At 42.2% G+C, this 20,109-nt stretch overlaps 1 protein-coding gene across 1 annotated transcript; it reads right to left on the bottom strand.

The window, feature by feature from the left end:
* Nucleotides 1-269: 269 nt before the first annotated feature.
* On the bottom strand, nt 270-17,206 carry IL13RA1 (interleukin 13 receptor subunit alpha 1). The gene is made up of 10 exons (XM_062006617.1): nt 17,069-17,206; nt 13,606-13,763; nt 11,400-11,535; nt 9,538-9,658; nt 7,168-7,352; nt 6,747-6,898; nt 5,393-5,525; nt 4,797-4,893; nt 4,145-4,229; nt 270-3,064 (listed from the first exon to the last, which is right to left on the bottom strand). Exons 1-10 carry the CDS (start codon nt 17,145-17,147, stop codon nt 2,921-2,923), a joined length of 1,290 nt encoding a protein of 429 aa, XP_061862601.1. The 5' UTR covers nt 17,148-17,206; the 3' UTR covers nt 270-2,920.
* Nucleotides 17,207-20,109: the final 2,903 nt, after the last annotated feature.

Below are 20,109 nucleotides of genomic sequence, written 5' to 3'. Positions count from 1 at the left end.
AGGAAGTAGCAGGGCACTGAGTACACAGAGGGTGAGGGCACAAGTCCTGTGCACAGCTCCATCTCCTCTTCATTACCCCAGCAAAAAAAGGGCAGCTGCAGCATTCCTCAGTGATTTCATGTGCTGAGTTCACTTTTGAAAGAGGGCAAAATAATCCTCAGTTTTCCTTCCCTAGGTTCTGCATGCCTCGAACATGGATTCTCACGAAACCACCACCATGTCTTCTGTGTCAGTTTACCTTCTCAACTCAAGAGCAAAGTGCCACGCAATTATATTGAAAAATATTAAAACATATTTATTAATTCTTTAAACAACCTTACAGATCAAGTAAGTGCAATAAGGAACAAATAACAGCACAAAACTTGGAACATTTCAAGCTAAAACCACCCTAACCACACAAGACACATTAAAGGTGAAAATATAGTCAGACACTCACTGTACATGCCAAAACACAGGCTCAAGAAATCCATCCATTAGGAGGTGTGTCAAAACAAAGAATTACCCAAACCACTTCTATAAAGTGATCTGGATAGTGATCCTCTCCATTTAAGTCTTACTTTGGGCCAAACACCTTCTGTCTGTTTTTTTTTACACTCCTTTGGCTTTACAAATTTTTGGGGTTTTGTCTGTTTTGTTTGGTTTTTTTTTAACAAATAAGCTTTGGTTTTACCACAAACACCAAAACAAAAGTCAAAAGAATTTAGGGTAATGTAGAAAGGATCATCTTCCTAGATTGCTATACTGAAAGCCACAAAAGTTGGTATTACACAGTTATGCTCACTTATCTTGAAATCAAACACATTTCTGCTTGTCTAGTGGTCTATGATGAGCAACATTCTAGATGAGGTAGATTTGAGAAATATTTATATCACTATAATGATACAAATGTTGGGGGGAAGAGGGAATGAAGCTGGCACAGGAATTTAATAACCCTTTCCCCAGTGCTATTCCTTTACCTCTGGAATATCAGGTAGTGCTGCTAGCTGACTTTGTATAACCTGAGTTATCTCACTGAAATCCCTGAGGCTTTATTCTTGTTTTGTCTCATTAACCAATTTTTATAATGTCTTTTTTAGCCTGATTATAAGTAGATGTAAACTAATATAGGGTTTGCTTGTTCTGCTACATTTCTCCTCCCCTTTCTACCACAAGAAGACATAGGTAAGAGACATGAAGGAAACTATGTTTGAGAGGTTCAGTGGGGACTGGGGAAAGAATTGGATTTATTGTGAGGGAGGGAATATGTAAGAGGGTAAAGGATGGAAAAAGAAAGCTGTTAGATCTACTTCTCACAGAACAGTGTGTTCTAAAAATATATACAGCATTTGGTTTCAGATTTTTGACTGAATGGAATCTGAACTTTGAGAGGTTAGTGGCTATCCAGTTTGCTCCTAGCAGATTTCTGAGGAGATCTCTCCTCAGTCTTCTAAGACTGTATCAACAACTAATGTCTGCACTTAGCTGTGAGGAGAAACTCCTGAACACTAGCCATAACCAGCTTATTAACCCTTTCTCCTTCATTACATTGCTTTCTGCCTCCAGCACAATCAGGGTACTGATGTTAACACCCTTGTAGCACAGGGTAGAAACTTAATACTCAGAATTTAGAGCAGAGAATCAGTCACAGTTGTGCCAGGAAAGTCTGCTGAGCTCTGTTGGGTAAAGGAACCTCAAAACAAAACCATCAAAAAATTAACAAATCAATGCATGATTTACACACACACAAAAATAAAAAGAGTCAAACTGCTGCAGTAAAATACAGAAAAACTCCTTTAAAAAAAAAAAAGTCAAATCAGCACCTTGTTTTAAATTGTTAAGCTCCTAGAGGGAAAGCTCAAATCACAGCCTCATCACTACACAGAAAGAATAAAGCTTATCCCTTTGGAAGCGGGCTAAGGTTGTCATTCCCTCTCCTCCCAAATCCATCAGCTCAGCAATAGGGATGGGTCTTGAAGCCTTTGAATTAATTTGGTTTCAGCAGTATAGCACTTGCTAACCAACCTGACCACAGCTTCTTAGACTCACTCATCCATCCTGGTAATTTTGCTGGATAGACTCAGGTCTTCCATAAATCAGGTGTTTTCAGACCAATATGGCCAAAGTAGAATCACGAGTCTGGTGAGACTCAATACAGTTACATGCCACTGCACAACACAAGTAAAAAATAATATCTGTTTCTCATTTTAAACAAAGTATAAATGACCCAAGAAGTTCATGAAGGCATCTGAGGACAGGCCCTTGGAAGGATAAAAAAAACCCCTAAGCCTTTTCTATGAATAGTCTGAATACCAGCTGGAAAGCAAGAGAGGCTTTTCATACAGATCTTTAAATACAAAACAGCTCTCTTATATGGGGTTTGGCCAGGCCACAGCTGAGGCATACCAACCAGAAGCCTGAGAAGGTCAGTCCATAAATGCCCTTTGGAAAATGCCCTGCCCTGGAGCATGTGAAACAGCCCATCTACAAAAGGCCCACCCTCTGCCATCCTACCTGGCAGCAGTTCCACATAATAGTACTAATAAACCATCTAGTGTAAACAAGCCTCATCTCACCTGCTGCAAAACAGAAGCAAATACTTCAGAGAAGTTACAATGCTTGTTCCAAAAAACCCATTTACAGTCCAAAGTGAGGCACAAACACAAGTGCAAATGACAAGTCAGAAGGCAGAGCTGGCTGAAGCCAGAACAAGATATGCTGCAGTGCAGTCACAGGAAATTCATGTACATGCTCATCTTGAATGATCCAAGATGAGTATTTCTAGCAGAGATGGAAGAATGGCCACTCCTGCTGTTGTACCTTCTGAGCATCAGAGAAGTAAGGCTCAGAGAGGACTCGGTAAAGTGAAAGTTGGTGGATGTCTTGCAGGCCTCTTCTCATCTACATTGTCACCTGAGGTAAGGCAGCAGGAATGAAAGTTTCCTCATCTGTCACTGGTAAAGCAGAGTTTGTCATTTTTCTTTTCAGAATTAGCAGACTCTGGAGTTTCTGTTAAAATTAAGGAATGAATTTCTTCTTCTTTATTTAACCTGTCGTAAGTGTTCACAGAATCATCCCTTGCATAGCTCTGAAAGAGAAGAACACCACTTTTAACATGGCAAGCATTCAGCCCAGTAACACAGGTCTGTTCCACAACATGTAGCCTATATTATGGAGAAAAAAAACCAAGGCAGCTGGGCAACAAATTGTGCTTATTATGGACATGGCTTGGGCCTGGCTAAAGAGAAGAGTTGTCCTCTTTGGAGATGAGGACGAACTGAAGGTTGGTTCCCATCTTAAGGGTGCTTCCAACTACAGCTAATGGGTGAGGCTCAGGCAGGAGGATGAAAGGAGGGTGTACACACTTTGTAGGAGTTTTCACTGACATCCTGAGCATGTAGAGAAGATCAAGATAATACTCAGAAGCAAAAATGAACCAGGACTCCGATCAGAGATCAACACCCGCTGCCTCATACCCAGCTTTGAACTAGGGCTTGTCAGTCTACTTCCCTGAGGATTTTTATAAAGAGATAACAAGTTACATTTGTTTGGAAAGAAGAATTTCCATTCTCAATATGTTTACTTTTCCAGAAGTAAGGGCCCATAGCAAGTCTTTCATCAGCCAAAGCTTGAAGCAGCTACAGTTAGTTTTGTTCTTTTGCCAGTGAGAAGCTAAATGTCCTGATTTACTTCACAGCTCATTGTGCCAAACATGAAAGGGCTAAAAATGTGGAAGCCAATATGAATAGCTTTATTCAGCATTGCAAATATGAGCAACTAGCAGAGAAAGAGCTTAATGTTCAGAAGTAGTAGTTTAATGGAGTTGTAAAAAAACCAAACCAAACTAAAACACCCCAAAAACCAACCCCCCAACAACCAGAAATCCCCCACCCAAAATCCCAGTCCCCAAATCAGCCCCAAACTGCCTATGAAATAACTGAATAATGCAGTTCTACTAACAGATCTAGAAAAGCCCATTCAATCTGAGGGAATGAAAAATCCCTCTCAGGTTGGTTGACCAACTCATACTATTGTAAATACTTCCATCTTCACATGGCATACTTATGTACAGTGGTTTTAAGACAGGCATAGGTATTAGGAAAAAGAAGACTGGAAGCCTACAGATTCTGGTTCAATAGATTAGTTGGCCCAACAGCTTCTTACTAACCTGGAAATCGTCATTCTGCTCTCCAAACATACGCTTAAGAATTTCTCTAGGGTCTGGAATTGGTGGAAGAATTAATATCTTCAGCCTTCATAAAATGAAAGAGAAAACATGTAGATGAAAGATCCATTTATGTAAAAATCACAGTTTCAAAGCCATACGTGGGTGAAGTCAAGAAAATTTGTGGAGTTAGCTGTGGCATCACCGGGCAGGCTTCATTCTCTGTGTAATCTACCCAGTTCTTGCTTTTACTCCCCAAACCAAAAGGAAATGGGAATATTCACACAGACAGACTCTAAATAACTTTCACTGGTGTCAAAGACAGCAGCAAGTGTAAAAATATTCTTTATATATAGTGTTAATTTTTAATGTAGACTTTGTTGCTTAAAGAGATGGGATGCAATAGCTGTGAAACAAGAGTCTAACAGCAAACAGATAGAAGCAATGGTCTATAAACCTAATTCTAACGACTGAGGCACCATGGTGCTGCCATTTTTGTCATTCAATCCATATGGATATTTATGTTATGGATAAAAGAGATGGTACTGAAACTTGTCACATCATGGACAATTACCTACATGAGAGATGAATTGTAACTCAAGTCACAGACCAATCAGAATCAGTGGACTGTAAATGAAGGGAGATCCTTACTTACCTTTTCAGATAAATTAGTAGAATTATTGTAGATACTGCAACTACTAATGGGATGGTGATTATTAAAGCAAAATAGAATGTGGAGTCCATCTTCTCACCTGGAAAAACAAGAATTGTAGAAACTTGGGCATGTTTTGAGAAGCTTTTTAGGAATAATGACAACAAATTAACTCTCCTCATAGGTGGAATGGTTTTCAAATACACCAACACTTTTGTAGGTAAGGACTCATTTTTCAAAGCATGACATTATAAGGTAGATACATTTGGCAAGGAAATGCAAAGGGATCATTCTATAGCTCTACTGATGGCAATCCCAGCAACACATACACCAGTACAGGCAGGAACTGATTGCACTGCTGAAGGACTAGGACCCTCCTGCTTTCTTTTCATCTAGAACTAAATAGAATCATAGAACCATAGAAGCCTTTTGGTTGGAAAAGACTTCTAAGGCCATCAGGTTCAACCACTAATCTCACACTGAAAACAGATACATATCAAGATGATCTTTGAATCTCATTTCTTTATCAGACAGAAGGCATCAGATGCCTTTCAGATGTAGAATAAAGTGCAACAAATTACAGGAACAACAGCTCTCACCAATACTCTTTTCTTCACTCCAGTCACTACAGAGCTCGCTGCTGTAGCATGTGGGATCTGGTTTTGCTCTCACTTTGAAGTTGTACTTGCTCTTGGGATCAATGCTAGGAATTGATGTATAATTATTTTTAACCTAAGATAAAAAAAAAGAAGGAATTTGCTTTGTTTCAGTTCCAACACTGTCACTTTAGAGCCTGCTTTCATCATGCAGTCAATGTATTCTGAATGTTTTGCTAGAAGATCTTTCTTTGAATACTGAACTCCTTAACACAGGACAAGGGAGCATTGAACCAGCACAGACTGCCTAAACAGAGATTCCAAAGGTAAGATTTAATCTTATTCACTGCTACATTTATCATACAGCATCAGTGATTAATGTCTGGAACAGAACCTCTTGTTTTGTTTTCCTTTCTTTGAGAACCATCTGAGATTCATGCTGCCTTCCCCTCTACATCAGGGCAGCAATGCTTGATCCAACTTGAACCATGCATAAGTCTCCCGTGATGCCTCTTACACAGACAGGCAAACACACTAGCTGGGATCAAACTTCATTGACTTTTTGATCCAAAATGCCAGTTTCCTGAGGAATGCTGGTATTTTTCAAGTTTGCTACATTTGAGGTAGGACAAACAGTTCCACAGGAGATGACTGCCACTTAACTTTTAAATGTAAATCATGTTGTTTACCATTCTGATCAAACAGAGCAGCCAGTCTGGCTATGCAGATCCAGGCATGAGTACATCCAGACACTGAAGTCAATGCTTTTTTTTTCCTGTACATTAAGACCAGCATAACCTAAGAGTGCTCAAGTTTTTCTTCCCTCCTATCCCAAATCTTTCCATCCCCTTGCATTCCTGTACAACAATCTGTGTCCTTGTGCACGCCAGCAATTAATTTGCTTTATGGTAATCGAGTCATGTCATTCAAGACCAAGGCAGCCATCTGACTGAGCAGAGACCAAAACGAGGAAAATCCAACACCAAATAGACCAGAGTTCCATATCACTGAGAAGCAAGGTAATGTGCACTGCAGTGGATTTCCTGAAAAGTGTAGTTTAGTTTAGTATACACATTTTTAATTGGGCTCTCCTTATATGTTACTGCTTTGGCCTAACAAACGATGGCAAGGATTCAGGATGAACTCCACTGGATAGATATTACTGGATAGATATTACTAAAAGAAACCTACTGTATGGCAGAGAAATATTATTTCCACCAAACACTCCTAGCTAGTGCACCAGTCACATGCAGCACAGATTGCATTTAACAGCAGACATTCGAGTTACTGTGAATACTGAGACAAGTTACAAAAGATACGTAAAAAACCCATCAGTTAACAAGAAAAATAAAATTACTTTAATTCTCCAAGCAGTGTCCAGATCACCAGTGTGACACTCAACTTCATAAACCAAACAATTTTCTGGAAAGGTGTCTGATTCACTCCATTCCACACGTATCTCATCGTTAACCTTTGACAGGGTGATGTGTCTTGGTGTAGCAGGTTTTACTGAAATGCAAAATGGAGGAATTACTTTAAAAGTATATTAAAAATTGCTCAGGTCCTGTATTGCCTAATACAGCTAAAGAATAAGAGTAGAAATTACTGGAAAATTACCCCCTCATCCTCCAAACAACAAACCTTATCTATATCATTTCCCAATCAACAATCAGTAGAGGAGTTGGCTCATCTACAGCTTATGAGGTACAAGCTTCTCAAACACAACAATATACCTGCAAACTTCTTAATTATTTTTAATAACGTGGTCTTAAACTTACCAAGGGTGGTAGGATTTTTACTTGCACACACAGGCCTGATTTCTTCAGAGTCACCTCTAATCAATATACTTATAGCTGGGTAAGTACTGGTGACTTTTGGGAAGCTAAGGTTGAAACTGCACCCAAAGGTTCCTTGGTGCACAGAATAGTTGCTGCACTTCTGATGGTTTTTCAAACCATCAAACCTATAGGAGTAAAAGATATATTTTTTTAAACTTTGAAAGAACAGGACAGATGTAAGCAAAGTCAGAAGCTTCTAAATTTATCTCAAACCTTAGAAAGAGTATGAGAAATTTAGAGCGGCAGGTTTGCTTTACAGCGAAGCACCGAAGGTAAGAGCTGCTTTTGGCTTTGGCTCCCCTTTTCCACATGGGAAAACAATTTCAAGGAAAAAAACCCAACAAACCAAAAAACTTTGAAAGTAAACTAATTTGAGTGACTTCCCATCAACAGAATTGCACTTCTATGAGAGAATGAAGTGATCAATCCCCTTCAGCCATGCCTTGGGTATTGCAGATCTTACTCACGACGGTAGAGTTTCACTTATCACCTGCATTTGCTTTTCAAAACGTCAGCATTCTAATAACAGAGAAGCTATGACAACATCCTCCCTTGCTTCTCTTTGTTCCCCAAGTTCCAATGAAAACACGCCAGTATATTTTCCTCCCAAGAAAACTGGTTTTAAAGTTTATTTAAGAGTGATACCGAATAAATCAGAACTTCATTTAGGGGTACAACAGAAGTGAAGTTTCTTACTTCACATCTCATCAGCATATAGGGGCTGGGGAAGTCACAACTGTCTGTCCTGTTTTCAGGACAGACCCCTTTTTCCTCTCTCTTCACAACCTCCTTGCTCTGGGGCTGATGAAGATGGGAGGCTCAGAGCAGACAGCACTGTGCCAATGCACCAACCTGCTCTCCTAAGCATCTGTTTCAGCAAGTATTACTGTGATGACTCTGTGTGTGTATGTATATAGACATACATACACACACACACACACACACACACACACACACACACAGAGAAAGGATGCATTTGTTCCAAGCTAACATTATATTAATATTCACTTTGGATTAAAAGACAGGGTTTTAGAGGAAACTATCAAGGAACATAAAATGGAACTACACAATAAGTTTTTAGGTAATTGTTCACTTGTGTCTGAAAAATCAAACCAAACCCCATCACACCTGTGTTATGAAGAATGTGTCTTTCAGACCCAAATTCAAGTGTTCCTTTAGTTTTCAGCTTTAAAATCAAAGTATTTTTCTAAGCAGCATGAATCAAAACACGTTGCTGTTACTGCAGCTACACCTTACATTAAAATTAAGTGGCAAGTTAAAAATCTGTATCAGCTCTAATCTGAAACATTGTTCCAATAAGTATCCCTGTACCCAGAAAGTCAGATCTTCACTGTCTCACTGGTACTGTTCTTGTAATAAAGAAAAAAAATATTTGAGTACCAATGTAGAGAGAGAACAGTCCTCCTGCATTTAACTGAAACAGCAAGTTTTCTGCTGTTTGCTGTCTGAATACATTAAACTGAACAGCCAGCCTGAGAGACAGCCACTGGAGAGGAAGAGGAAAAAGCTTATTTAATTAGTTCAGTTAAGACAGAAAGCTGATTTACAACTACAACAAGGGGCTTTCAGAAAGAAAACTTCAATATTTCTGCAGAAGCAATGCAATCTGGCATTCCACAAGCCCCATCGACGTGCAGAAGTACTCATAGATTATCATGCACAGGCCTCGCTGCCAAGTTTTTGCTCACACAACAACTCTGTTCCTTTGGAACAAAAGTCTATTTATGGCAGTCAGCTGGCAAGAAGGGATGATGATAAAAAGATGTGCTCCATAACTTTCAAGGTGAATCAGTTATTTCTGACATCGAAGATGCAAACAACTGCTAAGTGTTATTAATGCTTTCAAACCCTTTTCCAGTCATTTAAAAAGCTGACACATCCATTAGTGAGGGATTCTGATACATGCAGCCCATGTTTGTTAGGCTGCAAAAACTCCCAATTAATATATTTGTCTAGATCAGTCCTTAATTCCTCCCTCTTTTCATCCACAATCAAAAAAGAAAAAATAGAAAGCAACAGCAGTTATCTTTAAAAGGGCTACAGAAGCAGTCAGTGCATCACATAATATTTATATCAACTTCCCAAAATAACTCAGCAACAGCAACCTCTGGACCCTTCAGCAGTGAAGTTTTCTGCTGGACAGGACCGAACGCTAACTTGTACACAATGCCCTGAGACCTTTCAAAGCAACAGAAAGCACGTATAGATGTGTAATGTAAAATGTGTAATATAAATCTAAAGATTAGCACTAAAGCACTTCAGAGTTGGGAATAAAAAGTTGAGACACACCAGTAGAACAGCATGTAATTGGTATCACCGCTTGCGTTCTCCCCGGGACGCCACGTGCAAACCATGTACTCCAAATTGTGCCAAACACAGCTCAAGTCAACAGCAGCAGTACCTGGAATGCCTGCAAGGCAAGTTGGAAAGGTCTCTTAAGATTTCTTTTGCCAGCAAAATCTTCTCTGCAATTTCCAGAAGTAAAACATCCTTTTTTACATAACTGAAACTGTCTGGAAGGCTGAGGTGGGTTACCTCAGCCTGCGCTGCCTGTCTCAGCGCAGAAAATGGTGAATTCCAGTTGTTTATCACTTGCAATAGCTGAAATCTCAGCAGAATAACTTCTAAATGCAAGCTAATTGTAACGGTGAATCTGTGTTTCAACCACATCCGAATTGTGGCTTAGAGTTACCTGATGCTAAGGGCAAAGTGCTGGATTGGGAAACTATAAAACTGCAGGTACCTTAAAAAGGAGCCAAATAACTGGCAATTATAGGGACAGCACTTGGTTAGAGTTATTACAGCCATCAACATTACAAACAGTCAGCATTTCATTATACTTCTCCAGGTACAATATTGGTTTCTCAGTATTCTGAATATGGAAGTGCCTGTAGATCTAACTTAAATATGGACAAAAGCAACACTGTTGAATATTGATCTGAGACCCACATACCTCCAGACATTTAAACTTGAAAATCCAAACTATAGAACATAAATTCAAGTGAGTACATAGCAATTGTGAATAGAGATGTCAGTGTATCTCCCAGGCAGAAGAAATATGACAGAGAAAGGCAAGATTCAAACTTGCATTTTAGTACAAGTTCTTCATATTGTATTATTACAGCATGTTAGATATTTTTTCCTTGTAAGAAGTAGCAACACTTCTACCAACTAAAAATAACATGCACTTTAATTTTATCAACAGCCCAGACTTTTATTGATAGCAAACCCCAAACTGCCTTCTACTTCCCAGCTTGCATTCTCTCTGAAGTAGCAACTGCCTTAAGAGCACAGGAAAATGAAAATGGTTTTCCTATTCTGACAAGTATTTAAAAGCCCCAACCCATTTAGTGTATCCTGTCCTAATGACTGCTTCCCCAGTTTTACAGAATACCCTTTTGACAGACACGCCTGATAAGGTACTCAGATGCTTGTCCACTTTGAGCCTCACTCCTGGGTTAGGCAGACTTTTACTACTCAAGGCAAGAGGCTCTATTTCCTTACTACACCTCCTAACTTCCAGCATCCAGCAGAACACATTATTCCTTAAAGTCTCCTTCCTAACAATTTTGCTATTGACTCCTTATGTTTGGATGTCAAGAAACAACAAAAATGTTCTCTATCCATTTCCCTACATACAGCTTTATAGATCTCAGTCACCTTTTTTGAAGCAGAGAGAACCCTACTATTAATTAAGTCCTTTCTTAATTCAGAAAGATGATAAATTTGCTAAATTAATCTTAAAAATGTAGGGCTGTTTTAGGGACTATTGCCTGTACAGAAAAATTATACTAGATAAACAGAGTTATATGCTAGTCATGAAGTCAGATGGCTTAATACAACCTTAGTCACCTCTTATCCCACAACCAGAGCAGGGGCAAGAGGAAGAACATGAATCACGATGTCTTGGAAAACCACTTAAATTGTATAAGGTTGCTCATAAGGTTTTAAGCATCATAAGACTCCAGCTGTGTTTAAATGTAGCAAAACCAGTCTGTTTAAGGTCAACTGAACTACTCCTTGTGACTGGTATCTATTTCCCTATGGTATGTTTCCATGGTATTTTATTAAAAAAGCAGGGAAAAAAAGGCTGCGTGTCCTCAGGCCAGAACAGGCAGGTCTGTGTCAGGCCTGGGCACTGCAGGTGTTACCTTTAGGAGGAAGGGAGGCCTCCACCCACCGGCTGGGCTCGCTGCCGTTATCATACTTGCACTCACTCCTCACTCTGAAGCTCGTTTCCGCATTCAAGAACGTGTCCGTCACACGGAAACGGCTCTTACTCCATGCCTGGGTTTAGACAGGGGGCAAAGAAAACCAGAATATTTGGTAGACCATACCAGACACATGAGGATTACCTTTAAAGTAAGCATACACTGCAGCCCCTCAGAAAGACTGTGACTCAAAGCCCAATGTAATGAGTGTCTGAAGACACAGGAAACCTCAGCATCACTTTTCTTCATCGGGCGCACTCAGAACTCACCAAAGGAAAACTACTTCTCCTCCAGTGACTTGTAGACACAGGCAAAGGCCACACAGAGATTCAGGAACAGTATAACGTGGGGAAAAATTATCCTAGAGTAAGTCTTCATGGATAATGTAAAATAAGTGTGTTTCTACTAAGCTATATAAACAGGAGGTAGCAGATTTAACCTTCATTTTTCTGTGTGTGTGCCCAGGAGCGCATGAAAAACATCAGAAAGAACATTTGAAGACATCACCAAAAAAGCAATAAGAAGAGTTTGCAGGGATTTAAGGAGCAAAAGAAAACAAATATCAACCCAAACTTTACAATAGCTACTAACCACAGTGACACCACAGCAGGCCCAAGGAGTCATGAGCTTCCAGTTTCAGACAAGAGTATGTGTTCATGTGAGAAAAAGGCTTACCCTTTCATCATACACTTTGTCAAGCATCTTTTATTGGGCTAGGAGATGCCTTTTAACTTGACACAAGATATAAAAAATGATCTTTGTTACAACCAAAGAATCCTGTAACCACTTGGGTACAAAAAAATTAATAATATTGGCACTAATAAGAGGGCAAGGAAATGAAATAGCAATGAACAGATGAGGTTCTAACAGTTGTAATGCAGACAGATGCAGCAAGATGATACAGAGGCTGCTTCGTCCTGTCATGTGAGACCACTGTCCCACAGCGCTTCCGCTGCTGCTGACCTTAACATCTCTTACACCCTTCCACAAACTCTTTCAGCACCTTTACCAAGCAGACTTTCAATTTGTTCATCTGAACCCATCAGAGGAGCTAAATAGGTTTCTACTGAGTTAGCAAGTTTGGCTGGCTAATAGGTCTAATAAAGATCATTAGAGAAGGAGGTGTCAAGTACCACCCTTTTAGTAGTGTTGGGCCATTAAATTAGCTCAGCTCTTTGTGAAACTTCAGCCTTGTTCATGTCCAGAATATTCCTGGAGCTGTCAGAAAGTATATGGCACTCATCATGAAGAGGGCACTGTAAACATCAGGCCATAAAACTGTAATAGGGCTCAATAACAAAGGACTGCTTCAGGAAGCATTGTATCTATTTTAACCATATCTGAAACAGCAGTGCTGTTGGCCCCAGCCAGCTGTGTTCAAGGCTTCAATTTCTCACTTTGGAATTACAGACTGACAGTACACCATCTTGCTGGCAATACATTGTGCCAACATGTCCTGCAGTCCGTTCAGCACCATGGCAACGCTGCTCTCAGTCCTGACCAAACAGATGTTAATCGACACCACAGATCACATCTGGGCTGCAAACTATATAACCCAACCAGAAAAACAAAAGCCCAAAACAAAGTTCTGTAATTTCTGTTCCAGGGAACAAATGTGTTCCAGCTTGTCTCCATAATGCAACTCCCATGAACAATTCTAAGTGTACGGAGGGGGCAAGTGCAGGACTATGTCAATACTTGACATTACCTTCAGCAGACATTCTGCCATCAAATCACCACTACACCAAGGTTCATGTGCACGTCTCTTTCTCAAATAGAGCTCAAAATGAGATACAGCCTTTGCAAATTGCCATTTAAGTCTTAAAGATGCAAACTGCCCTTTATGTATTTTAGTTTTCCTAGAAAACTTCACAAGCAAAGACTCAAACTAACCTTTTCACACTGTTACGATGGTAGTTCTGTGTTATCAGTAGCATCTCAATTATCAGAGAGGGACAGAGAGATTTTTCTGATCTGAAGATCCCACATGCTGGTATGACTCATTTTTGAGGTTTTGACTCCATGACAACAAATAAAGGCTATATGAAAACTCTATTTATATATATTTATATGCTTACACACAGAGTTTTGTCACGATAAGAAATTTACTGCAGCCGAGCAGAGTTTGAAGACACGATACACTTACTCTTATATCCTGAGGGACCTCATCAATCACCACGTCACTGGAATACTCCAGCTCACAGCTACTGCTGACGTTCTCTGGAGGGTTCCATGTCCAGTTCAGGGTGCAGATTTGGATAAAAGTGTAGTTGAGGTTGGATGGAGGTGGAAGAACTTTGGTTCCTAAAAAAAAAATAGAACTTCTCAGTGTCAACAATCCTGTTGGTCCGCATTTTACTGTCCAGCAGAAACACAAATGACTTCTCAGCTTCATCAGGTGCTACTTGCTATCACATAAGCTACTGCCCACTATATTGTTTCTACTATTCCTGTTACCTCAGCCCATCAACCATTTCAATAATTCTAAGAAATGTATATACAGACAAAAAAATCATTGAAGAGTGATTTTGAAGAAGTTGCAGCACGTAACAACATAGTGGCTGTGCTAACAAAACTAATGCCTGGGGAGGGAAGATGAGTCTCATTTTTCAAGTCTTTTCTGCTGTGAGTTTGCATTACATATGCTGAACCTTTAGTAAAAACAGAATATACGTTTTGTGAAGCAGTTCATACTTCACTGTACCCCAAAGTTATCTATCACTGTGGTTTCAGAGACAGAACTTTAAAAAGATAAGCGATTACATCTTGCAAGTGACAGTTGTGTGTTAGAACCACAATTCAGCCCAATCCAAGCAAAACCAAGAAGGTTAAAAATCAACACAGAAACCACACTGCTTTTTCAATTACTCACCTATTAAACTTTCAATGCTATGCTCTGGCACAGGGAGCAAAACCAGTGTGAGACAAATAGTAATTTACTGCTGGCACACTTCAGCGGGACTTTTTTTTTCACCTCCCCAAAAGCAAGACAGCAGCGGAGGAAGAGCCACAACACAGAGTAGTTGCTAGGATAAATCCATTGGTGCACTGACCCTTCCTTACTTTTGTGTACTGAGTCACAACCTACTCTATGCCCAGTCACACAGCCTGAGGGCTGCATCAGGAAACAAAGCAGAGAAATTCAGCGGCAAATAAAAAACTGCCAGGAAAAGTTGAAGTATGTGTCAGACTCCAATACTGGAAAAAAATACCAACTGGTAATTCCCTAAGAAAATGAAAGTGAAATTACAGAATCACAGAATCTCAAGGGCTGGAAGGCACCTCCAAAGAAAGACCCCTCCTGCCAGAGCAGCACCACCTAGAGTAGATCATACAGGAGCTCATCCAGGTGGGTGTTGAATGTCTTCAGGGAAGGAGACTCTGCAACCCATCTGGGCAGCCCGTTCCAGTGCTTCGTCACCCTCACAGTGAAGAAATTCTTCCTTGTATTTCTTTGGAACATCACATGTTCCAGTTTAAAGGCTACTCTAATGTGTACTATTAGAAGATATTAAATAAGAGGCCAAACAAGACTGCCTCTCAGGCGTATCTATGGGTGTCATCGCCGAGGCACCACCACCACCTATTTGTCTGTGGAAAGACAGTTCCCTTGTTACGCAGCAGTTTCATAAACACTTCAAACTGACAGCAACCAGTGCTGTAGGCCTTGCTTGTCCCAGGAAACTTGCTCATCCCAGGAAACCAGACTCAATTTGCCCCACTGTCTGAAGGAGCATAAAGGGAAAGGGCAGAATGATTCTACTGAGATCAAGTTTTCCATCCAAGTCATGGTGATAGCACAAGGAAGAGGGCAGATGGAAAAGCATAACAGCTTATTTCAACAAGAAATTGTAGCTTCTTCAGACCTTTGCATAGTTAAAGGCCAGACAATGGTAAAGCTCAGACGTTATTACCACCTGCATGCCCACCTGTATGTGCAGACCATGTATGTTCAAACTGAAAACAGATGGTATTAGTTACTCGGAGTTGCTGGTTCAGTCTGAACATGCTTAGCTTTCTCAATACTTGAAATCTTGGGGATTTCTTTTTGTTATTATTTGTTCAGTTTTACAGCTGATCTCAGGAGGCCAGAAAGTTTTGGACGGTCTCCTCTGAGAAAACTGATCCTAGCCAGAACATCTTCGCCTGTTACCTCTTCCAGTAACAAAAACTTGTGATGGGTTTTAGGAAGAGCATTGGGGCCTTACGTCTGCAAACGCTGAGTTTGCAACATGGAACAAAATGTGTATTTATTTAACAAGACCACGTCCTTTTCCAAGAATCCAAGCATTGTTCTGTTTCATGATGTCAATCTTGCAGCCTTTTTATTGCCTACAAAAACCACAAGCCACTAAAAAATGCACACTGTCATCTCTGGTTGCTGTTCGGAAGCTCTACACGTTTGCTTTTTATAGGTTTGGTAAGAAGTAATTGTGTTTAAACTTGCAGATTTCTTACTGCACAAAGTATGAAGCAGAAATGTTCAAGGTTTATAAATATATCATTCAACTTTATCAGTACAAAACGTTTAAATCTAGTAGGTTTTAGATTAATCTATACAATTCTTAAGCTCATGCCGAAGGTCTGCTTTTATTCGCAGACTTGGTCAGTCTCATACTGTTGTTGTATAAAACATACAGACAGGCTAATACTTCTGTTATTAAGATCTCATTGCTACGCAATGTAGCAGAACAACTCAAAGACCAAGTACAAAAAACACAGGCACGGCATTATTTCACTCTTAAGAAAACCGAGGTGATGCTTCCAAGAAAACAAAGTGCAGCAGTAACTAGCAGAGGTTAGCTGAAGCAGTCCGGCAGAGAAAACATTTCATTACTAAAATCTGTAATGTGGAAACATCGACAAAACCTTTGTGTTGAGTGTGGTAAAAGTGTTGTAAAGATTCTGTATTTTCGTTTTGTCTTTCTCTGTTTTCTCAAGGCTGATTTCATCGTGATAAAACGAATTGTTGCCAGTTGAAAAATAACAATTCTCTAACGTTTGCAGCTCATAGTTTTGCATAACGTTAGCAAAGGCAGAACTAATAAAGCTCTGAGTCCCGGTTCTTTTATAACCCTCATAGACACAAACACAAAACAATTCTTTACCGCAATTAAACGTTCCTGCTCCTAAAAGCGAGGAAACTAAAAGTAACGGCAACGCACAAAGCACGCAGCAAGGGAAACTGTCTCTGCGCCGGGCTCCTGCAGCCCGCGCCAGCTCCCGGCCGCCCTCGCCAGCCCCTCGCTGACTTCCAGGAACCCCCGCAAGACACACGCACAAACAGAGGCGGTGGTCTTCTGCTTTTTTAAGACAGTCCAAGGAAAAGAAGACGGAGCTTAAAAGCGCTCTGCCGACCCCGGCAAACGCTGCCTCACTGGGAGAGAAAGGCAGACTTTAAACACCCCCGTCCCTCCGCCCGGTCAGAGGCAGCGCACACCACCGGCACTCCTCGCACGCAGCCGAGCTTCGGGCGATTTCTACTACACAACGAAGACATTTCACTGAGATGCCTGACCGGCCGTGCCCCGAGCCCACAGCCGCGCCGCCGCTGCGGCTCCCGCCCGCCGGCCCCGCCGCCCCTTCCTCCCCTCCCTTCCCGCTCCTACCTGCCACCGTTCCCACCGCCACCAGCCAGCAGCCGGCGAGGAGCAGCCGGCCCCAGGGCGCGACTGCGAGGGTACGCATGGCTCCGGCGCGCCGTCCCGGACGGCCGAGCGCGGCCCCTCACTCCCACTTCCCGTCGAGGGGGCCGGGCCAGCCGGGAAGGGCCGAGCCGCGGCCCGCCCAGGTGACCCGAGCCAGGCGGGAGCGGCGGCGGCGGCGCTCCGTGCTCCGCCCCCTGCTACCTGCGCGCCTCGCCCCCGGCCCTGCCGCAGCGCTGCCCGCGGCTCCCGGCTGCCGGGGCAGCTCCCCGCGGCCCGCCTCGGCCCCGAGCTGCCCTCGCTCTCGCCTCTCCTCCGTCACCCTCCGCCTGCCTTCCGACCGCTGCTGACCCTCACGCACCCGCCCCGTAAAAGCACTTCTTTTTCCCCCGGACCCTTCTGGGCCACCTCGAGCCCCGCCATGGCCTTGTACCTTTGGCGTTGCTCAAGGAGCCGGGCTCTTGCCGCGCACAAACCGCAGGGGCCGTCTGCAGCCCCCTGCCCCACCGCACCGTCCCGCAACGCCTGCTCAGCCCTCCTCGCACTGCACTGCAGCACGGCCGTCAACGCCAAAAGATCTTGTTTGGGAGTCAAAATCATCTGTCTTCCTTCCAGTTCTACAGTCAGTTCCTACTGTTACTGAAATGTGCCCGAGACATCCATGTCTTCTCACCAGGAAGGCAATTACCCTAGCACATCCCCAGCTAGTTCTCTTGATATTACCCCTAGTTATTCAGCACCCCTGCCAGAAGTCCTCAAAATCTGTCCTGAAAATTCAGCTCATTTCTATCGTTCTCATCTGAACATATTGTTCTTATTTCTGCTCGGCTACTACAGATTCTTCTTTCCACAAACCTCCCCAAGCGCTCTGCTTCAGCCCCTTCCAGGCATCACAGTGTCACTCATAACCTTGCTCTCACCTTCATGGGTGTGACGTGGCAGGTGGTTTTCCCAGATTCTCACAGAAGAGGGAATGTGATGTTTTGATACATTTCAGGATACAAACCCCACCTAGGATAAGGCTTTTTCTTCCCAACTAGATTTTTGTGGCTAGCAAGCTTGCTCCTAGTTGCCACCCAAATACAGTTACTGTAATAGTAGCACAGATCCAGCAGAAGGAAAACTTTGGCTAAGTTTCAAGGCAAAGCAAAATCCATTAGTGAAAATAATTACTCCTAGGCCAAAAGAACGTTTCAGTATTTACTCAGCTTTTCAAAGAGTTTTGCAAGAGTTCATCTGCTTTTTTAGACACTCATTTTAGAAAAAGGGAAGCGGATCTTATTATGATGGGGTGGGGAATATCCTGTCTTAATGTTGTTTGGTATGGCTTGGGGGTTTTTTTGCTTTTCTGCCTGTTTGTTTTTATATTCCTGGAAAATAAAGGATTTAGCAAATTTCCTAATTGCTGTTAGAAAGTGAGCAAGGGCCTGCAATTACAAGCAAATAGGAACGGTGGCTTAAAGTTCCAGGATGTGGAATGTTAAGCTGTGTGACTGATCAGACTGAGTGACTACCTATAGCCTCATGGACTGTCTGCTACTGATGACCTTTGTAAGAGTGAAGCTGATCCAAGATAACAGCGACCTCTCCTTTGCTTTCGGTTTCCTTGCCAGTGTTTTCTTTCCTTCCTTCCTTCTTTCTTTTTGTCCACTTCTTCTCCCAGGAGAGCCAGTGCCAGGCACATGTCCAATGGTTTGCACACATCCAGGGAACTGCTGGAGAGAGTCCAGTGGAAGGCTACAAAGATGATGATGGGAGTGGAACATCTTTCTTATGAGGAAAGGCTGTGGGACCCAGGGCTGTTTAGCCTGAAGAAGACTGAGAAGGGACCTTATCAACACTTATAAATACTTAATGAGTGAGTGTCTTTTTTTTGTAGTGCCCAGTGACAGGACAAGGGGTAATGGACATAAGCTGTAACACAAAAAGTTCCACTTCAACACAAGGAAAAGGTTCTTTCCTGTGTGGGTGAGGGAGCCCTGGCACAGGCTGCCCAGGGAGGGCGTGGAAGCTCCTTCTCTGGAGGTTTCCAAACCCAGCTGGACACATTCCTGTGTGACCTGATAGAGGGGAACTTGCTTTAGCAGAAGGTTGGACTGGATGAGCTCTAGAGATCCCTCCCAACCCCCACCGTTCTGGGATTCTGTGATTCTATGGTTTGCACGCTTTTGGCTGCCTGCCTATTGTCTGAAATGTTTTCCCTGTCTTTCTCCCTCCTCCCTGAATGCTCAGCTTGTCAGGACGTTCTGGTCTTGGTGCACAGCAGTCAGAAATCCTGCCTTTAAACCCTCCCACCTACCCGAGACTTCCCGTTTCTCAATCTCACAATGTCCCGTCCCGCATCGCTGTGGCAAATCTCACGCTTGCTCATGTTCTTGTCAGGCAATATGCCTCTGCTGTAGTGACTGGAGCTCATATAGACACACCTGAGATATCTTTAAAATGATCTGTTAAATAAATACTTGGGGTGTGGCTTCATGTTTAGTGTAAACTGATTTATGATCATGCTGGTGATCTACCCTTAGCTGTGCATTCCTGCCCATCCCACTCACACAACCAAAGCTGGTGATGGTGGAGCAGTGCAGGGTGTTTGCTGATGCATTAAAAAACAAAACAAAACTTTTTTTTTTTCTGTATACATTCCCTAACTCAGGTTAACAAATGATGCTGAGGTACGGTGTGGCTGCATGATTGCTAGGTCCAATAAGAGGCAGCAATAATGAGCAGCATGTGGGAAATGATCCCTTTCAGAGCAGAAGGGTCCTCAGTTGTCCCACACTGATAGTGAGGTTCTCCCTTTTTAATTTCTGATTTTGCAGCAGCTTCTGCCAACTGACATAATTATAGGCTCTTCAGAAGGTGGCTGGGGTCAGTTTGAAAATAGGCTCAGCTCGAATACAGCTGGATCCGAGGCACAAAAATCCAAAACTATGAGCTGAGAAAAACTGGTCTGACTCACAGGGCCTCTCCCCTTTTGACCTCAGTGTTCTTTGGCAGATGTCTAG

This window comes from Colius striatus, chromosome 13, assembly GCF_028858725.1.
Source record: "Colius striatus isolate bColStr4 chromosome 13, bColStr4.1.hap1, whole genome shotgun sequence".
Classification (NCBI taxonomy): Eukaryota; Metazoa; Chordata; class Aves; order Coliiformes; family Coliidae; genus Colius; species Colius striatus.
Note: the sequence above shows the minus strand (reverse complement) of the source record. Positions and strands in the feature narration are given on the sequence as shown.